General features: G+C 42.6%; 1 protein-coding gene and 1 long non-coding RNA gene across 3 annotated transcripts in view; one reads left to right on the top strand and one right to left on the bottom strand.

The window, feature by feature from the left end:
• Positions 1–616: 616 nt before the first annotated feature.
• LOC125102428 (uncharacterized) lies at positions 617–13517 on the bottom strand. Its single transcript, XR_007128122.1, has 3 exons — positions 13374–13517; positions 5804–5932; positions 617–1297 (listed from the first exon to the last, which is right to left on the bottom strand). It is a non-coding gene; the product is annotated as an uncharacterized LOC125102428 (long non-coding RNA).
• A 104-nt stretch (positions 13518–13621) lies between these two features.
• Positions 13622–17794, top strand: part of PPP1R2 (protein phosphatase 1 regulatory inhibitor subunit 2) — a 28226-nt gene continuing 24053 nt past the window's right edge. The window contains exon 1 of one of the 2 annotated variants that reach the window (XM_047733629.1): positions 13622–14030. In XM_047733629.1, the coding sequence (XP_047589585.1) occupies positions 13909–14030 (122 nt within the window). In that variant the 5' untranslated portion in view covers positions 13622–13908. The remainder of the gene's footprint in view (positions 14031–17794) is intronic. The other variant, XM_047733637.1, reaches the window with a different exon arrangement.

The following is a 17794-nucleotide window of genomic DNA, read 5'->3' as shown; positions in this document are numbered from 1 at the left end:
AAGTCTCTTCTTTACCTTTTCCAGCTTCTGGTGGTTGCTGGCATTCCTCAGTTTGTGGTCCCACCTCTCCCACCTTCAAATCTCTTCCTGCTCTGTCTTCACAGGGCCTTCGTGTGTGTGTGTGTGTGTGTGTGTGTGTGTGTGTGTGTGTGTGTGTGAAATCTCCTTCTACCACCTCCCTTATAAGGATACTTGTGATGATATTTAGAACCCATCTGGACAGTCCAGGATAATCTCATCTCAAGGCCCTTAATTTAATCACATCAGCAAAGACCCTTTTTCCAAATTTAACATTTACATGTTTTAGAGATTAAGGCCTGATATCTTTGGGAGGGAGGGAATTTTTAGTCTACCATAGTAATGTTTGATTTCTTTTTTATTTTTTTAATATTTATTTGACACACACACACACACACACACACACACACACACAGAGGACAAGCAGGGGAAGTTTCAGGCCAGGGAGAGAGGGAGCAGCAAGCTCCTCGCTAAGCAAGGAGCCCAACGCAGGGCTTGGTCCCAGGACCCCAGGATCATGACCTGAGCTGAAGGCAGATGCTTAACAGACTGAGCCACCCAGGTGCCCCATAATGTCTTGTTTCTTAGGTTGAATGGTGGGAAATAGTAGACATAAACTCACAGAAGTCTACCTTGAGTTGCAGCTGTGTGTGTCTTATGTCAGACACACTGTGAACCAGTCATGGCAAGAGAGGTCTCCAGGAGTCTGAAGAGCAAGGTAAATGAGAGTAACCCAGGGGGCAGGTCAGAGAACTCGGAGTTATGTTCCAAGAGTAGAGTGTATGAAATTGTCATTTCAGAAATGGGGTAATTCTGGGTAAGTCACTTATAAACAGACTCTTGTCATTTTTAGAATTTTTTGCGAGTCCCTTTTAAGATGTTTAATTATCATATTTAAAGAGTGGCCCCTCCTCCAAAACTTGAGAGAACTGAAGACCAAAAACAAACAAAACCTTCCAAAACTGAATGGTGGATTGGATGCTAACTTCTGGCAGTCAAATTTCAAGCACTGAGGACAGGTCAGGGGAGAAAAATTCAAGCCATATTACATAGGCAGCCACCAGCTCCACCTGCTTCTCATCCAAGCTGTTGGCTGCCAACCGCTCCCAGGTCAAACAGGAAGCCAATGCACTGAGTCAGCTCTATTCCCAGGAGATGATAAACGGGCTCAGGAGCTCCTTGGCCAGCAAGAGCAGAGCTGGAAGCAGCAGCAGGTGGGCACTCTTTCCTCAGCACGGTTCAGTTATGACTAAGCAGGTGTTTGTTTTTTGCCTGCAGCCTGGCGGGAGCAGAACTGATGAAGCCAAGTACCCCAGAGTCAGAGGACTCCCTGCATCCCGTCCCCAGATGAGGGAGCAGCGGATGTGAAAATTAGTACCAGGAAACCTCATTTAGAGTGGAGCTGAAGGTCAGCAGGTGGAGCTCTGCGGACCCTACCAGTCCGAGGCAGACCCAACAGGAAGAGCCAGACCTTGCACATGGATACTACCTTACTATGCCAGTAAAAAGAAGGAAGTTTTTACTCCTCCCCTGGCAACAGCCCAGCCAATGAAAGACCGGCACAACTCAGCCAATGAAAAGCCACTCTACTGCGAATTCCCAGTTTATTCCAGTGGACTTTTGATTTATAACAGCCCCACCCCAACTTCCTCCTTTCCTCTATAAAAGAGTATTCCTCTCCTTTGTTCACAGGACTTGTCTATAGTTTTGCAGTAGATGGCTTGTTCTGGATTGTGATTCTCTGTCATTTAATAATAAATCCAGTTTTGTTGGTAAAATAAATGGCAGTTTTATTTTTAAGGTTCACATTGGTCATGGCCAGAACCAACCCTATTGGAGGATGTCAAGGAAATCTAAAACATTGAGGCTGACATCTGTGTTATTCTACCTGAGGGCATTCTGTTCATTTTGTACAGTGTTACTGTGCACGGGAAACAGTCTAGATGGGTCATTTTTGCACTTACGGATTACTAATGTGAATAACCTCTCTACTTTTTCAGGCTGAGAGGTTCAAGTTCGACATGTCATTTGTCAAGTCTCAGCTCAGATGGCATTTCTAGAATCATCTACATGCAAGTGATTGGCTCCATGATCTTAATCCTAGAACCCCTTTTCTTTCTTAACCTCTTTTTTACTCTCTGCGATTATCTTATATACTTACTTGCTTATGTAGTTATTGTCCACCTTTCCCACTAGAATGTAGGATTTCTGAAGTCAGGATCCTCGCTTTTCTACTTATATCTTGTATCCTCAGAGATTAGCATAGTCCCTGACATTTAGACAATAAATGTTTACTGAATGAATGAATGAGTGAATGAACAAATGAATGGATGAATGCAGAGGCTGAATCAATGCCCCAGAACTCAAAAAGAATCAGTCATGGAAGTGAGAACAGAACCTAAATTAATGTAAATATCCTATATTCATGTGCTTCAACATATTCAGCACAGATTGTGTCCCAATTTACTATTTCTGCTTTGTTCCCACATATACCTCTGTGTGCATATTCATAGATACACATCTGCACATTTGTTTCCCAGATGGAGAAACCGAAACACAGCAAAGTGAAATGATTTGAATAAAAGTATGGGTCTAGTTATGGTTGACTTGGACCCTATTTCCTATCAGAGAAGTCATTTACTCATAATATGATTTGGGATTTTTGCCTCATTTTGCTCCTTCCCCCACAAATAAAACAACAAAACACCTCCTATGAGAAAAGGGTACCACAAAGACATGGTCTAAAGTCAGGGTTACATTCGGTAAATCAATAACCACTACACAGGAGGTTATATACAAGGCATGGTTATCAAGAAAGCAACTTTGGTGGGACACCTGAGTGGTTCCGTCAATTAAATGTCTGCCTTTGGCTCAGGTTGTGATCCCAGGGTTCTGGGATTGAGTCCCACATTGGGCTCCTTGCTCAACAGGGAGCCTGATTCTCCCTCTGCCTGCTGCTCCACCTGCTTTTGTTCTTTCTCTTTCTCTCCAATAAATAAATAAAATATTTTAAAAAAGGAAAGCAACTTTGGCTAGGCTTGCTGATACTCGATGTCATTAGAGATTAGTGAGAAGAGGACTCCCCAGGGCCACTAGGTACACAAGATGACCATCATGGAAGTCTTGGACTCAGATGCTGGTTATTTTTAGCCTTAGGGATATTGTTTCACATAGTTAAGAGGCAATTCTACTAGGAAGCAAGGCAATGATTTTGTGAGAGCCTCCCAACATCTGGGTCTGTCTAGTCAAGGACAGAACAGGAACCATGAAAATAGGAGCTTCTAATACCCACTTCCCCTCTTCCCATGAGACTAGGCTGCCTCCTTTTGACTTGAGGGACAAAAACTGATTGCATGTACTTGATACATTGACTGAGAAACATTGGTAATTTTTAAATAAGCTTGAATATTTTATTTGTGTCCAGTTCTCATTTTCCATTTGTATGTTATTGAAAATGCACCCCAATTCATTCATTCATCCATTCTTCTTGCTCCTTGAAAACGTTGGCCATTCCTAAATCTGTTTTGAATTATAATAGAAAAGTATACCTGTCATTGAAAGGAGAAGGCATTTCAAATAATTTCAATTCTAATAACTTCCAACAAACAAAACCCTGAGGTGCCATATCTTCCCATAAGTAAGTTTACCGCTAACCAACAGCAAAAGTATTACCACAGTAAGGGGAGACTGCGAAGATGAGAGATTTACCAAAGAATAGCCTATGTCTGAGAATCTTTCTTAGGTCCCAAAGAAACCTCATAATTAACTGATAATATTCATTGTAGTTAATAATATTGTAGCAACCACTTCTATCACCATCTTAAAGAAAGGCATTACTTTTAAAGCCCAAGAGTAACCAATAGGTGGTTTCCTAAGAGATTATTTTTAATACAGCATGATGGTACCCTAAGTGTTAAACACAAATCTCAAAAAAAAAAAAATCACAAAGCAAAGCGATTTAAAACTAAGCATAATTCTTATTTCAGAATAACAAAATAAACTATTTAGGTGGTAGAACAAATTTCTAAAAACAGAATCCACAGAACATGTCAGAAAACATCACCTGAAGCCACCAGATTCAATACTGGACAAGAAATAGTACGGTAGTTTTCCACCCAAGGGACAAAGATTGGTAACCTGGGCAATGTTTTCAGTTACCTGCTCTGAGGACTGGTTTGATTCATTATTTGAATCATCCATAAGAACTCCAATGGCTCACATATTAGCTGTGGCGGGAAGGCAGTTATTCTTCTTCTTAGAATTACCTCTTCCAAAGATAAATCCAATGTGTCCACACTAAATAATAAACCTAAATTATCTCCTTGACTCTTTGCTGTTGGTGGGCTGGCATACCTCTCCTACTAGATGTGAGGACCTGCAGGGCAAGAACTCTGTCATTCACATTTGTATCCCTCACTTCTAGCACAGAGAAACGAAGTTAACACACATGACGGAGTGTGGAGCCTGGTTCGAAAGTCAACCCTCTTTTGAGTACCTTTTTCTTTTATCTGTTCTATTCTTTGTTCCTTTATTTTTGGCACTTTAAAGCCTTTTTTAAAAACTTGGATCAAAAGCAACTCAAACTTTGTATTTCAAATTAGCTCATGACAGATTTGCAACATCTTATGATTGATGGTATTGCTACTTCCCTTATAACTGTTATTTTTCTTTTATTTACTATGAATCAAGATCTCAAAACCACCATAAAATATACTGAATTCTGAAATATTAGTTGTAAGTGCTATTTTTACCAAATATTGTGGGAGACAGAAAGCAAGTTCTCTCACGCCTTTATACTTGGGATCCACCCACAAACAACAGTCTTCAGAGTCTCCATAGCTCAATGTCTCATCCACAACAATGCTTCCAGATGCCTGCTAATTGCTCCATTTCAGGCTTTGCAGTTCAACCTCCACCACAGGTAACCACAAACACTACCTCTTTGAAGAGGAGTGCCCTAGAGCCACATTTAATGTCTGTGGGAAGCCAGCAATTCCATCCAGAAAAAGCAAACTGAATTGCAAAAATAAAATTTCATTTAAAAAAATAATAAAATAAAATAAAATTTCAACACGAGAAAACAAAATAAAAATGCCAAAAATTGGGGGGGGGGGAGGAAAGGCTACCCCCACAAATACTAAAAAGGGGCAGTATGTTAGGCACACTGCCTTTAGGAGAATTGACCTGAGTGTACTTGAGTTGCCCAGAGTCTAGAGGGAGAGATAAACAAAAAAAATCAATCATCGCATCGCAACGTAGGATTCAGAGACCACATAGAATAAGGAGGCTCTAATCGAGGTTAGAATGGGGCATTATGGGACAGAGGAGGGTTCACTTAACCCTGGCCTGAAAGAGTCAAAGAAGGTTTCACTCAGGAGCAAATCCTGAGTTTCATTCAGGACAAACCAGCGCAAGCCCAAACTAGAAGAAGGAAGAGATGGCATCCCAGGCAGAGGAAAGACTCTCACACAAGAGAACTCACTTCATTCAGTATCATCTAGGGACTAGTGGCTGTGGAGGAGCCATGGTCAAGGGTCCGCTCCCCATGAAAACCATGACAAAGAGTATGGGTCACAATGCTACTGTTGAGGGGAGTGATCTAGGAAGTAATTTAACTTGCATTTTAAAAATAAAATCAGAATAGCAACTTGTTAATTTGCAGTGAAAATGAGGGAAAATGAACCAAAGTTCTTGATGAAACGTGAAGATTGCCAAGAGCTTATGAGATGGCCCCGACTGAGAGGAGCAGACAGGGATGCGAAGTAGCTCAGGAGGGAGTTTTTACCTGCAGAGGGGACTGGGGTAGAGGAGCGATGAGGAAGGAAGCAGCTTGGAGAGTCAAGGGAAAGCCCCACTCCTTCTGGGCCCTGGGCTCCATGGCACGCAGTGAACATCTAGCTGTGATTTGTAAGAGCTGTATGGGAGAGAAAAACCAGAATTCTGTCATGGCGAGGAAGGTAGGCAACTTTCTGGGAAGTCATTTGGGGTCCCAGGAGGGCTGATACTCAGTGGGTATGTTCCAGCACAACGGGACCAGGATAAGCCACTCTTCTGAGTTTCCAGAGTGTTCCCCATAACCTGACCACCCCGGTACAAACCACAACCCCCTCAGTGAGCCCACAAACTAAAGGGGTAGGTAGGACTTGGTACAGCAGAAGCCTTGAATTATATGAACCCACACCTGCATGGTGGCCACTTTCCTTTCTGCATGATTGGGGCCAGCCTGCACCATTTTGGTTATCAAATACTCTGATTATTACCCAGAGTATAAGCAATTTGTTTGTGAAGAATGGAGGCTGGGTTGTCCAGAAGACAGAGTTGAGGAGAAGCAACACTGAGATGCTTGAAGATGACAGTGGGGAAAGAGGCTGCATATCCAGGGTGACAGGAGTGGGAGACCTGGTGAGCGGAGCTGGCCTTGGGTGTGAGAGAGCAAGCCACTATGCCCTTTGAACTCTCTGAGAGCTGGCTGAGCTGGGAGAGAAGCACTGCTAGCCTAATTGGCTCCTAGTTGACTTCTCAAGAAGGAAGAGCCTGCCCAGGTCCCAGAGCCTGGCAAAACTGAAAGCAGAGTTCAATGCCTGGGGAGCGGGAAGGGGTAATATTTATGCTAAATTCTGCTTAGGGTTATTTTAGCATTGACCTAATTTCATTATATCCTAATCCTTCAAATGTATTTTCACACTTAGTAAGTATGTTAACTTGCTTAACCAGAGGATTTTATTCCTACTCATTCCATACAAATTTTCTTTGTTTCTATTTCCCCTCACGCAGAGAGACAAAAGATGAAACAAAAGCAGTTAACATTTTTGTGCATTTGCTTCAACTCTAAAAAAGTTGTAGGGGCAGGGGCACCTGGGTGGCTCAGTGGGTTAAAGCCTCTGCCTTCAGCTCAGGTCATGATCCCAGGGTCCTGAGATCGGGCTCTCTGCTCGGCAGGGAGTCTGCTTCCCCCTCCCCCTCTGCCTGCCTCTCTACTTGTGATCTCTCTCTCTCTGTGAAATAAATAAATAAAATCTTAAAAAAAAAAAAAAAAGGAATACCAGAATACTAGGGGTAGGGTAGATCTTCATAAAACTAAGACAAAATTAATGTGAACTTATTATTTTGGACAGAGTTGGGTTTCCAAGTAGGTAAACTATTAATGGCAGGCAGTTAGAAATAACATTCTAGTTAGTTACCTACAATACAACAATATAGGTGCCACAGTTAAAAAAAAAAAAAATCCTGGGGCGCCTGGGTGGCTCAGTGGGTTAAAGCCTCTGCCTTTGGCTCAGGTCATGTTCCCGGGGTCCTGGAATCGAGCCCCACATCAGGCTCTCTGCTTAGCAGGGAGCCTGCTTCCTCCTCTCTTTCTCTCTGCCTGCCTCTCTGCCTACTTGTGATCTCTGTCTGGCAAAAAAATAATAAAATCTTAAAAAAAAAAAAAAACCCTAGGGACAAAACTAGTTTTCACTTTGGCTTCCTTTTTCATTCAGTTTCATTCAAGATGCTGGCTAGAAAACCCCATATGAGAAATGGTGAGAAGCAAATTCTTTTGCACCCTAGCATGTTATGGATAAGATATATTTAAAAAGGTTACTGGAAACCTTCATCATTTCCTGCTTTATGTTTCATAGATGAGAACGTCTGCACAAAAACCACCAGCCCACGTGGCTCCTGCTGCTGGTTTCCCCAATGTGAGCTTCTCCCCACAGCGTCCCTTGTTTTGCTTTCTCCTGACTTTCCTATCTATGGGGGAGAAAGCTAGACACCAGGTGCTCTTGTGAGAGCTCTGTGTGTCCTTACTGAGGGTTTTTCCCCACCTGCATTGGCCCCAGGAGAGCACAGAGGGTCTGGAATCCTATGCAGAGCACATGCCCACGTGGTACAATACCTGAAGAACACATTATAGGAAGATACACCCTCACAAACACAGAAACTTTATTCTTATGGAACATAAGACCAAAGCTTGGAGAGACCTAATTAAAGGTAGATGTGCAAAAAAACCCAAGTAGGTGCGCGGTGTGCATGTGGGCATGCACACACATGTGCAAGTGTGTTTCTCATTGCTTTAATTTCCTTTCCTGCATTACAGCTCTTCATACCACAACTGGCCCATAGAACAAGATATATAATCAGCTTGTCTTCCATCTTTTTTTTTTTAAGATTTTTATTTATTTGACAGACAGATCACAAGTAGGCAGAGAGGCAGGCAGAGAGAGAGAGGAGGAGGAGGCAGGCTCCCTGCTGAGCAGAGAGCCCGATGTGAGGCTCGATCCCAGGACCCTGGGATCATGACCTGAGCCGAAGGCAGAGGCTTTAACCACTGAGCCACCCAGGCGCCCCGTCTTCCATGTTTTTAAGGGCACCATCATTTGGATGGGAGACTTTCAGAGCGGTTTGTTCACTGCTTTGATCAACATTTGTCGAGGGCTTCTTATGGACAGACACCAAATTCATTGAGCTGTGCTGTTGGCAAGTGAAGGGAGAAACCTACCTGCCCCCAAGAGGCCACCATGCGACAGACAGACACTTAGAAATTTATGACCCTATGAGATAGAGGAATGCAAACTGTTCCCAGGGATCTTGGTGGAGGCAAATACTAACTCTACCTAAGTGGAGTGGGAAAGGAGATGGCCTTTGAGCTGGGGTAATCCCAGGGCAAGAAAGGAGGGTGGCATTTTGCAGATTGGGAAAGGCATGAAAAAGTGAAGGCACATGGGGCGCTCTGGCATCCTGAGAAAGGTTGTATGACTGGTGTGAAGAACACAGGGAGAAAGGAAGGGGATGTGAAAAGAGAAACAGATGGGGCCAGATTGTGAAGGCCCAAGGAATTTGAACTTTATCTTATGCAAAGAGCAGTCACTGAAGACTGAGCTGCTTGAGCAAAGGACGGAAGCAGAGAAAGGTCTACTGGCTCTGTGCTCCATGCCACAGCTGGCAAAGCAGAATTTAATTTATAAATTCAGACTCACGATGTAACCCAATTTTTGTTTTAGCAGGAGAGCAGAGTGAAGATGAGCAGACATCAAGGAAAACGGAGACTGGCCCCTAGACCAATCTGGAGACAGTAACAACAGTCAGATACAAATAAGAAGATTACATTGTTGAGCAATTTCAAAGTAGAACAAGTGTAAGTGAGCATAAGCATAGTTATTAAAGGAAAAAGCCTTCCTAGTGTAAACAATAACTATCCAGTCTTCAAAATACATTTCAGGTTTTCCAGGAAGTGTTTGTACAAACACCGCATGTACTCTGAATCAAAATCTGTACTCCTGATTCCATTATGAGTCCACAGAATATTAAAATGCAATAGAGTCTGGCAACATTAGCATAATGAAATTACAGTGTATGGCAATGTTGCTTACTTCTTGCAATAATTTACAAACCAGACCAGTTGACATGTATGAAAAATTTATAGTCACAAAAAACTGAGTGATTTCTGGCAGGCACAAGATAAACTGGTGGCTTAGCCGAGAAAATAATTCATATTTCCTACTTACTGATCCAAGCCCTTCATACTAAAGATTTTGAAAAAAGGAAGTGCTTCCTGAGATTCCCTCAATTTAACTAGTTCTTAAAGGGTCAGGAAACATTTGGAAACTAACTAACGAAATCTTTGTATACCTGACAGGTCTGTCTATGTTCTGTGAGTCTTTTCGGAAAAGTATTTTGGCACACTGGGAGCTTTTGTGGTAAGGTTAAGAAAACTTTTGGGAGATATCTTTGAAGGGAACAGTGTTGCAAATCAAAGTCATTTTTTTTTAAAGCAGAAAATGATTCATCTTTGTCCTTGGCTTTCTCTCTTTTTGAATATTTTTTGTATTTGGTTTAAATAACCTTGCCCCTGCTACCATGAATTTCTACCACGTGTACTGCAAAGTCTGTGATTTTCTTGTCTTGTAGGGCAATTACTTGAAACTGGAACTAACGATGTGCTATTCCTGGCAGGGAAAGAACTACTGCTGACTAGTGGTCATTAAGTCACAACCTTTGGGTACTGTTCCAGAGGTTGGAAGGCAGGTACTGTCATTTCTCTGCTCAGGGAACCCTGGTTGATGACTTAGGCAGGCTTGGTAGAGCCAGCTACTGAAGCCCTTGCTAGGTCTGAAATCCTCTTCTTGGGGAGAAACCAAGTGGCATTGGCCTCGTTAGCCAATTTCAATGAGCAGAGAGCCGAGTGGCTCAGCCCCATAAGGCGGTACCTTAAAAGGATCTTCTGTCCTCCTCTCTATACGTGGCATTGAATTAGCAACCATATGCAGTCTTCAAAAAGAAAGCAGGAATAATTGTGAGAAAATCCTTAAATATGAATATATTTTGAAATATATGATTTGCCTTGAGCTTAATAGCTACCTCCAGAAACCTGGATCCACAATGGAAGATTCCATCTACAATCCATCTCTTGGCGGCCAAACCCTCAACACTCAGGAAATAATACCAATACAGCCAAATGTAGTGTTTGGGCTGTTTTGTCCAGATGACTTCCTATAAGAGTGGATCTTAGCAAGGTGTAGAAGGAGAGCTCTATTTAGAAGCATTTGGAAAACTTCTTTGGGCCATGCTGAGGAATCAAGTGGTTCAATTATTCTAAAATATAAGGAAAATCTACACTGGCACTCACACTCTTACAAACTAGCATTTTATTATTTTTTTGAATATTAAGAAAGTCCTCTTTGCACTCACTTTTAGTGGGGTTGGGGGTGAAAGAAATAATACACGAGGCAGAGTTTGAATTTGGATAAGGGAAACATTTTTTCAAGGTTCTTCAGAGAACTCTTCATTACTTCCTGTTCCAACGTATTTTATTTTATTAATTATAATAAAACACATTAGGTCATACTCTGGAAGGCCTTTTTATTAAAGGGTCTCAAAGCATGACAGTGCTTAATTAGGGGCCCAGTCACAGGTTCAGGGAGGTGACTGTGGGCCCAAGCAGGAACAAAGCAAATCTGCCCAATAATTTAGAATATGATGGGAAGTTTTTTGTATTCCCTTGAAACAGGATTAGCACTGCTGATCTGGGCTCTTGCTGACAGGGCAAGAGTGGCAACGCAGGTGTGAGAAAATGTGGTGGCAGGGACTCAGGAAGGGAGGTGGCCATCCTGCTTCCCCTTTAATGAGAACCTTCTCTCTGCCCCAGGGGCTGGGCAGCGCTGTCTGGGTGTGAGGTCAGATCTAATGGTGGTGAAGGAGGAGGGCAGCTGGGAACCTGTGGCTTGGAACAGAAGTGGGGCCTGGAGAGGAAGATGCCAAGAGTGACTGTGGAGCTCACACCTGGGGAAATCCCTGAGGAACACAGGGGACCCTGACAGGCAAAGCTGTTGCCTTTCTGCCCTTCCTGCTCACTTCCCCTCTGTTATCTTCATTCAGCAGTCATTCCTTTACTGTTCCATGCTAGAACCTCATGAGGTTACATGCAGGGATGGGGGGTAGGGGGAGGCAGACAATAGAAGCAGAATAATTTTCAGGAACCCTGAAGTCATTTCTGAGGAGCATACTTCTAAGGACATGAACTGTGTTGCTCCTTAAAGCGCAGAGCCTGTGTTAAGGGAGATGAGATGTTGGGCCCAGAGATAGATGAGAGAGCCGGCTGCCATTGGGTTAAGGTAGAGTACAGCCCTTATTCCCTGACACATTCTCTCACCTCACTTCCTATCCCAGGGGACTCATATCAGCTCAACCGGAGGAAGAACTTTCTGAGTCAAAACTGTCCAAAGATAAACTGAGCTGCGTTGGGTGGTGGCAAGCTCCTGGCCACTGGGGTTATTGGAGGAGAGGCTGGCTAGCTACTGATGGGACTGACAAGATTCCTTCCAGATCTGTGGTCTATGAATCCCCCAAGGGCTGATCTCCTGGAGATGGCAGTTCTAGGTGAACTAGTCTGCTCTGCTCTAGCTGATCATGAGGATGATGAGGCCTGATCTGGAAAGGGTGCTAGGATAAAGCCTGGTGAGGAGGGAGTTGGGAACTGGGGGAAGGAGTAGGCAGGAGAGGGGTGTACAGGGCTGCCATAACAAAGTACCACAAAGTGGGTACCTTTGAACTATTTAGAAATTTAAATTCTCACAGTTCTGAAGCTTGAAGTCCAAAATCAAGGTGTCAGCAGGGCTGGTTCCTTCTGAAAGCCCAAAAAGAGAATCTGTTCCATCTTTCTCCCAGCTTTGGATAACCCCTGCTTTTCCCTGGCTTATGGATGCATCACTCCAATCTTGTGTCATCACATGGTGCCCTCCTTAACACGACCAGCTTCTTACAGAGACAAGAGTCATACTGGAGTCACACCACCCCCAACTCCAGGTTGGCCTTGTGTTAACTAATTAGATCTGCACTTACCCTATTTCCAAATAAGTTTACACTTGGAGGTACTTAAACTTATCTTATTTTTAGGGGGGATACAATTCAATCCATAAGAGGGAGAACTTGCTTAATTTCTGAGACCTCATCTTTTCCCATCTGTACAAACTCCTGGCAGTGGGCCTTCATGGAGAGAGGCTGGATGGCTGGAAGAGACGCCATGCCCTCTGCTAGCTTGACTTTATATACAGCATGATTCTGAGATTGTTCCTAGGGCTTCAAATTTCTGCCCTTCCCTGTACTTCACAACATCCACTGCACCCCACAACATGGACACCCACTTTTTCTGATACCCTAGAGGCTCAAGCTCTCTCCTCTCATCAAAGTTCTTTCTGGGATCTCTCCCTCACACCCAGGCACAGAACAACACGGACTTGGGGAAGGGGTGTGTGTGTGTGTGTGTGTGTGTGTGTGTGTATGGTTTTTGGTTTTTGTTTTTCTCCTTTGGGATTCATCTTACAACTACCTAAACAGCAGCATCCCAGGTTTTTGGCCTATTTCATCCAGTGTTGGACAACTTAAGTGAATTTCCTGGATTTTTTAGGGAAACAGATTATAAATCACAATTCTAGAAATTTATGCCAGCAATTCCTTTCATAGGATTACAAACGCATAGGGAGAGCGTGGTAAAATGGGGAAAGACAAGACTCAGAGACACCAGAGGTCAGAAGTCCCAAGTTCTATGACCACACACTATGGAAATGTGATAGTGGTGGTCTGGTCTCCCTTCTCTGTACTTTAGCTACTCCCGTGGTTAAATAAGTTAGACTATTTCAGTTAGACTATTTCTATGATTTCATAAAAGTATTCTGTGATTTCATAATAGGTCTCTAAGGGCCATTGTAATGCTGATATTCCATGAATTTATAAAAGCTAAAACTTTTTATACGGTTAAATGGAAGGCAAGAGGTGACACATATATCATTTCTCTGAAAATCAGCTAACATCTTTGTGGAATGATGTCACCGTAAGCCTCAGTTTTCTGATCTATAAAACACAAAAATAACAATATAGACCTTATGAGGTGGTGGGAGGGTGGGTGGGTGCCTGGAGCAATCTGTAACTTTATACGGAGGCAAACCAGGAACCTTCCCGGACGTTCCCTGAAACAGCTCCCGGACTCGGCGTCTGAGCCTGGGTAGGGGCCTGATGACTGAAGAGCCGGAAGGGGGCGGGGCGAGGAGGTTGGCTTTGTTCTCGCCCCGCCCCGGCCCCTCCCTAGATATCGCGAGAGGGCGGGTCCGCTTGGCTTCGGCGTCGGCGTCGCTCCCGCGCTGGGGAGCTAGGCCGGCTTTTCTCCGCAGGCCGCGGTTAAGCGTCGGTGGCGAAGGGCGCGCGAAGGGCCGTCAGCCACGCGGCGTTAGCCGTGGCGTCGGGGTCGTTGTGTCGTGACAACGACTCCGGTAGCCGTGTCCGCGACAGCTGGTGCGGCCGCTTTAGCCCCAGGCGGGCTCAGCGGCTGCCTGGCGAGTCTGTGCTCGCGCCCAGCCCTTTCCTTCCTGGACCCAGCGCCAAGCAGCGACGCTGAGCCGACCGCCGGAGCGGCGGGCAATGGCGGCCTCGACGGCCTCGCATCGGCCCATCAAGGGGATCCTGAAGAACAAGAGTTCTACGACTTCCTCTGTGGTGGCCTCGGCCGAGCAGCCCGGCAGGAGTGTCGACGAAGAGCTGAGGTGAGAGCCGGGAGCGACGACCGCGGGTGGGCCTAGGAAGCTCTTCCTGCCCGGGCGGCCTCGCCTTCCCCCGCGCCGCCGTTACCGGCCCCGAACCCTGTCCCGAACCCTATTCCGACCCCAGTTTAGACCCCGAGCGCTGACCGGCAGCTCGGGCGGCTGCGTGGATGCGGCTCCCGCGCCGCTCGGGTCTCCCTCCTCCAGCCAGGCTGCCGATTCTAGTGATTCTAAAGAAGGCAGGAGCTATGACGTTAATCGTTTTTTTCCCTTCTTTAAAAAGTACACGCGCATATGTAATATTTTTTAAGCAAACATCTGTTCTTTGAACTTTGGGAAATTGGGAACATGAAAGAATCATATAGAAGTTTCAGAGATTCACCTGTTCGTTATTTCTTAACCTCGTATCTGAAGTATCTAAAATTCCTCAATAATAAAAATCTTTTCTTGGCTTAGGAACCCTTTAAGATCCAGTCTCAAGCCAATACGAGACGTTTTCCACATTTTTCTAATCGAGTTTCCACAGTCGTTCCTTTTTAGGTGAATATTATCAGAGACCTCATGCCACCCTCACTCTTAGATCCTGATCTGTCATTATCTCTACACTAAGAGAAACCAAAATTTTCCGAGTCTTGGTCTATATTTAATGAAAATCTAGTACTAATTATTTATGCATCTGCAACAAGAATTTGAAGTGCTTTGTAGTCTTTGTGGCTCTTGAAAGACCTAAGCTCGGAACAGTTCAGAGAGTAGCAACTAAAACTAAAATGATCCAGTGATATTTTAGTTGTTTATACTCATAGGTACACGTGTAAGAAGATGTTTCCCGTAGCATTGTGTGTAATAGTAAATAATTGGAAACAAGCCAGGGTTTATTAGTAAGGACTGGTGAAATACCAATTATGGTACATTTGTGTAATGAAACAACATACCACCCCTTTTAAAAGAACGAGAAAGATGTTTATGCACAGAGGAAGCTATCCAAGGTGCAGTGCTCAACTAAAAGAAAATAATACCATACACATAGTGTAAAATATACCACTGGATTAGAAGTGCTAGGGGTCTTGGGTGTTACAAGATACTAAAAATATAAAGACTTTATATTCCAGAAATAAGGCTTAAGTTATCATTGAAATCGGTAAAGTCAAAAAACTAAAATGGGGACATTTGTAAAAACTTAGAATATTACAACTAGAGCACACCTGTTTAAATACCAGTTTAGGACTATAAAAGGAACTACTACTTAGTAGTGGTAAATTTATAGAAATTTGTGTTACCTTGAAGAAAACATTGAAGTAGAATGACAGCTTAGAATCATGGCCTTTTGGGATTGGAAAGGACCTTAATTTGTCTCATAACTCCTACACTCCCACTCTTTTTGGATGCTTGACTTACATTCTCTAACAGGAAATTTTCCAACCTCTATTTTGGGTAAGCTGCTTCAAATGGGAATTGGTGGGGAATGATGGTTGTAGGTTACTGAATTAAGAAAACAGTCTCACTGGAACATAGCTATAGCAGGAAGACTAAGGACAGAACAAACTGTAGAGAGCTCTTATGCAGTTTCAGGGTATTTAACAGCAAGAGTATCTTTCTCACTGGCATTTATGTTATTTAGTTATTCTTAGTGTGAGCTTCTCTTTGTTTGGCTACCAAGTGGCTTATTGTTCTCCCCTATCTTTCTCTGCTTCCTTATCTTCTTCTTATTCTCAGCTTGGATCTGCCATAATTTCCTGTGGTCTTAGTCTTTCAGCCTCTTTCTGTAATTGGCTGGGGTTTACTTCCAGGTATCTGTCTTGAAAGCTACTATTCTAGGCTGCTAGCAGGACAGATTCACTTAAAAGGGGCCGTTTACAAGGTTCCAAGATGGATGATTTTGATTGACTTGTCTAGAGGGTTAGACAGCACTTAAGTCTTTAAAGGGAACTACCAAGCTCTAATTCATTGAGGTTCATGATGTTTATAGTAAACAAATAAACAAGTAGTAAAAGGAGATGGACTTTTTCATTATTAGTGTTATAGGACTATAAAGCAAAGCAAATTCTGTTGGTAATACAATATACATTATTTATGTAACAGCTTATGCAAACATTAGCAACTTTATAAGAGCCTCTTTGAACAGAAACAATAAAAGTGTAGTTGATCTCTCTTTGTAATGTTTAATTGTCATTTAATTACAACCAGTATTCCCCTTTTGCTATAAAAAGGACTGAAAATAATTGTTTTATTTTATTTATTTATTTTTAAAGATTTTATTTATTTATTTGACAGAGATCACAAGCAGGCAGAGAGGCAGGCAGAGAGACAGGAGGAAGCAGGCTCCCTGCTGAGCAGAGAGCCCGATGCGGGACTCGATCCCAGGACTCCGAGATCACGACCTGAGCCGAAGGCAGCGGCTTAACCCACTGAGCCACCCAGGCGCCCCAATTGTTTTATTTAATACCCTTTATTAATACACTTAAAATTCAGAAACTAGTAAGTGTAGTGTAATGGTTTAACTTTAAATGTTGGAACAGAATATAAGGCAACAGAATTTCATATTAATATGAAAATGACCCGGGATCTAAGTCGATTCTTGTTATTTTAGGTAGTTCTGTTCTTTATAATCATCACAGATTCTCAATTAGTGAATAGTGAACCATTGCTTCTAGGGGAAATACAGAGTTAGGTTCCTGCAAGTTTCTCTCTTGTGTTTCAAAAACTCAGCAGCACTTGAGCACTACACTTGGGAGCCATTTAAAACAATGGATTCAACAAAAGTACAAAAAAGTAAAAAACTCTGTTACTCAATGGACACAAAAGAGACACTTATTTACAGTTTGAGAGCTGAAACAACAAGGTAAAGTATCAATCACCTTGTTTAACAGCTGGGAAGATGTGCATGGAGCATCTCAGAATTGTCCCTGTTCTGTGCATGTCTGGGAGAGACAGAATGCACCTCTCTCATGTAAGATTTTAGAGTTACAAATAAATCTTATCAAGTGGGCAAGGTCGTAAATATAGAATCTGCAAATTACTTACCTTTTATTGGTGCCTTTATCAAGTTAAATGCAGTGGTAGTTTCCTTTTTCTGTACACCACTTCACCCCCTCCTCATAAGTTGTGTGGATATCTTAACATAATATTTTATTTAACATGAAGAGATGTTACCAAGGGATTTTTTTTCTTTTAAGACCAGAAGTTGAGTTGTCTTACTTCAAGTGTCTATCTTTTTAGTAGGTAAAAATTCAAATATGCTTCAGATATCTTTGTGATTTATCTCATATATTACTATCATTAGATAATATTTCAAGGCTCAGTATACACTTAAAGTGAGATTCATATAATGCCAAATTTCACATAGTCTTAGAATTTTTTGTACACAATTCTTGTGAGACTTTTCTTTTTATCTCAGTACTGTTACTTTCTTACTTTATGCTTTGCATTGATACTGTTATCTTCAATGAATTGTTTCTTCAGTTACCACTTGTCAGATACCAATTTTTTGAGGGTTCGTTTTCAACTGGATAAAATCTGTAGATCCACACTATCAGGCAAAAATAAATCTCAGTATATGGTATTACACTATTCAACTAGTTAGAACATCACTGTTGTCTCCTATGATTTTGAAGTTCTCATTCTGTCAGGATACCTTGAATATAGTGTACATCTTGTAAAGGTCTGAACAGATCTAGTGAGTAGCTAATGTGCATTTCATCAAAAACAAGAAACCATTGATTCTAAGAAGTATCATGATTTTATGTACCACCAAAAAAGAAGAAAATTAT

This window comes from Lutra lutra, chromosome 1, assembly GCF_902655055.1.
Source record: "Lutra lutra chromosome 1, mLutLut1.2, whole genome shotgun sequence".
Taxonomy (NCBI): Eukaryota; Metazoa; Chordata; class Mammalia; order Carnivora; family Mustelidae; genus Lutra; species Lutra lutra.
This window is presented reverse-complemented; position numbering and strand designations above follow the sequence as displayed.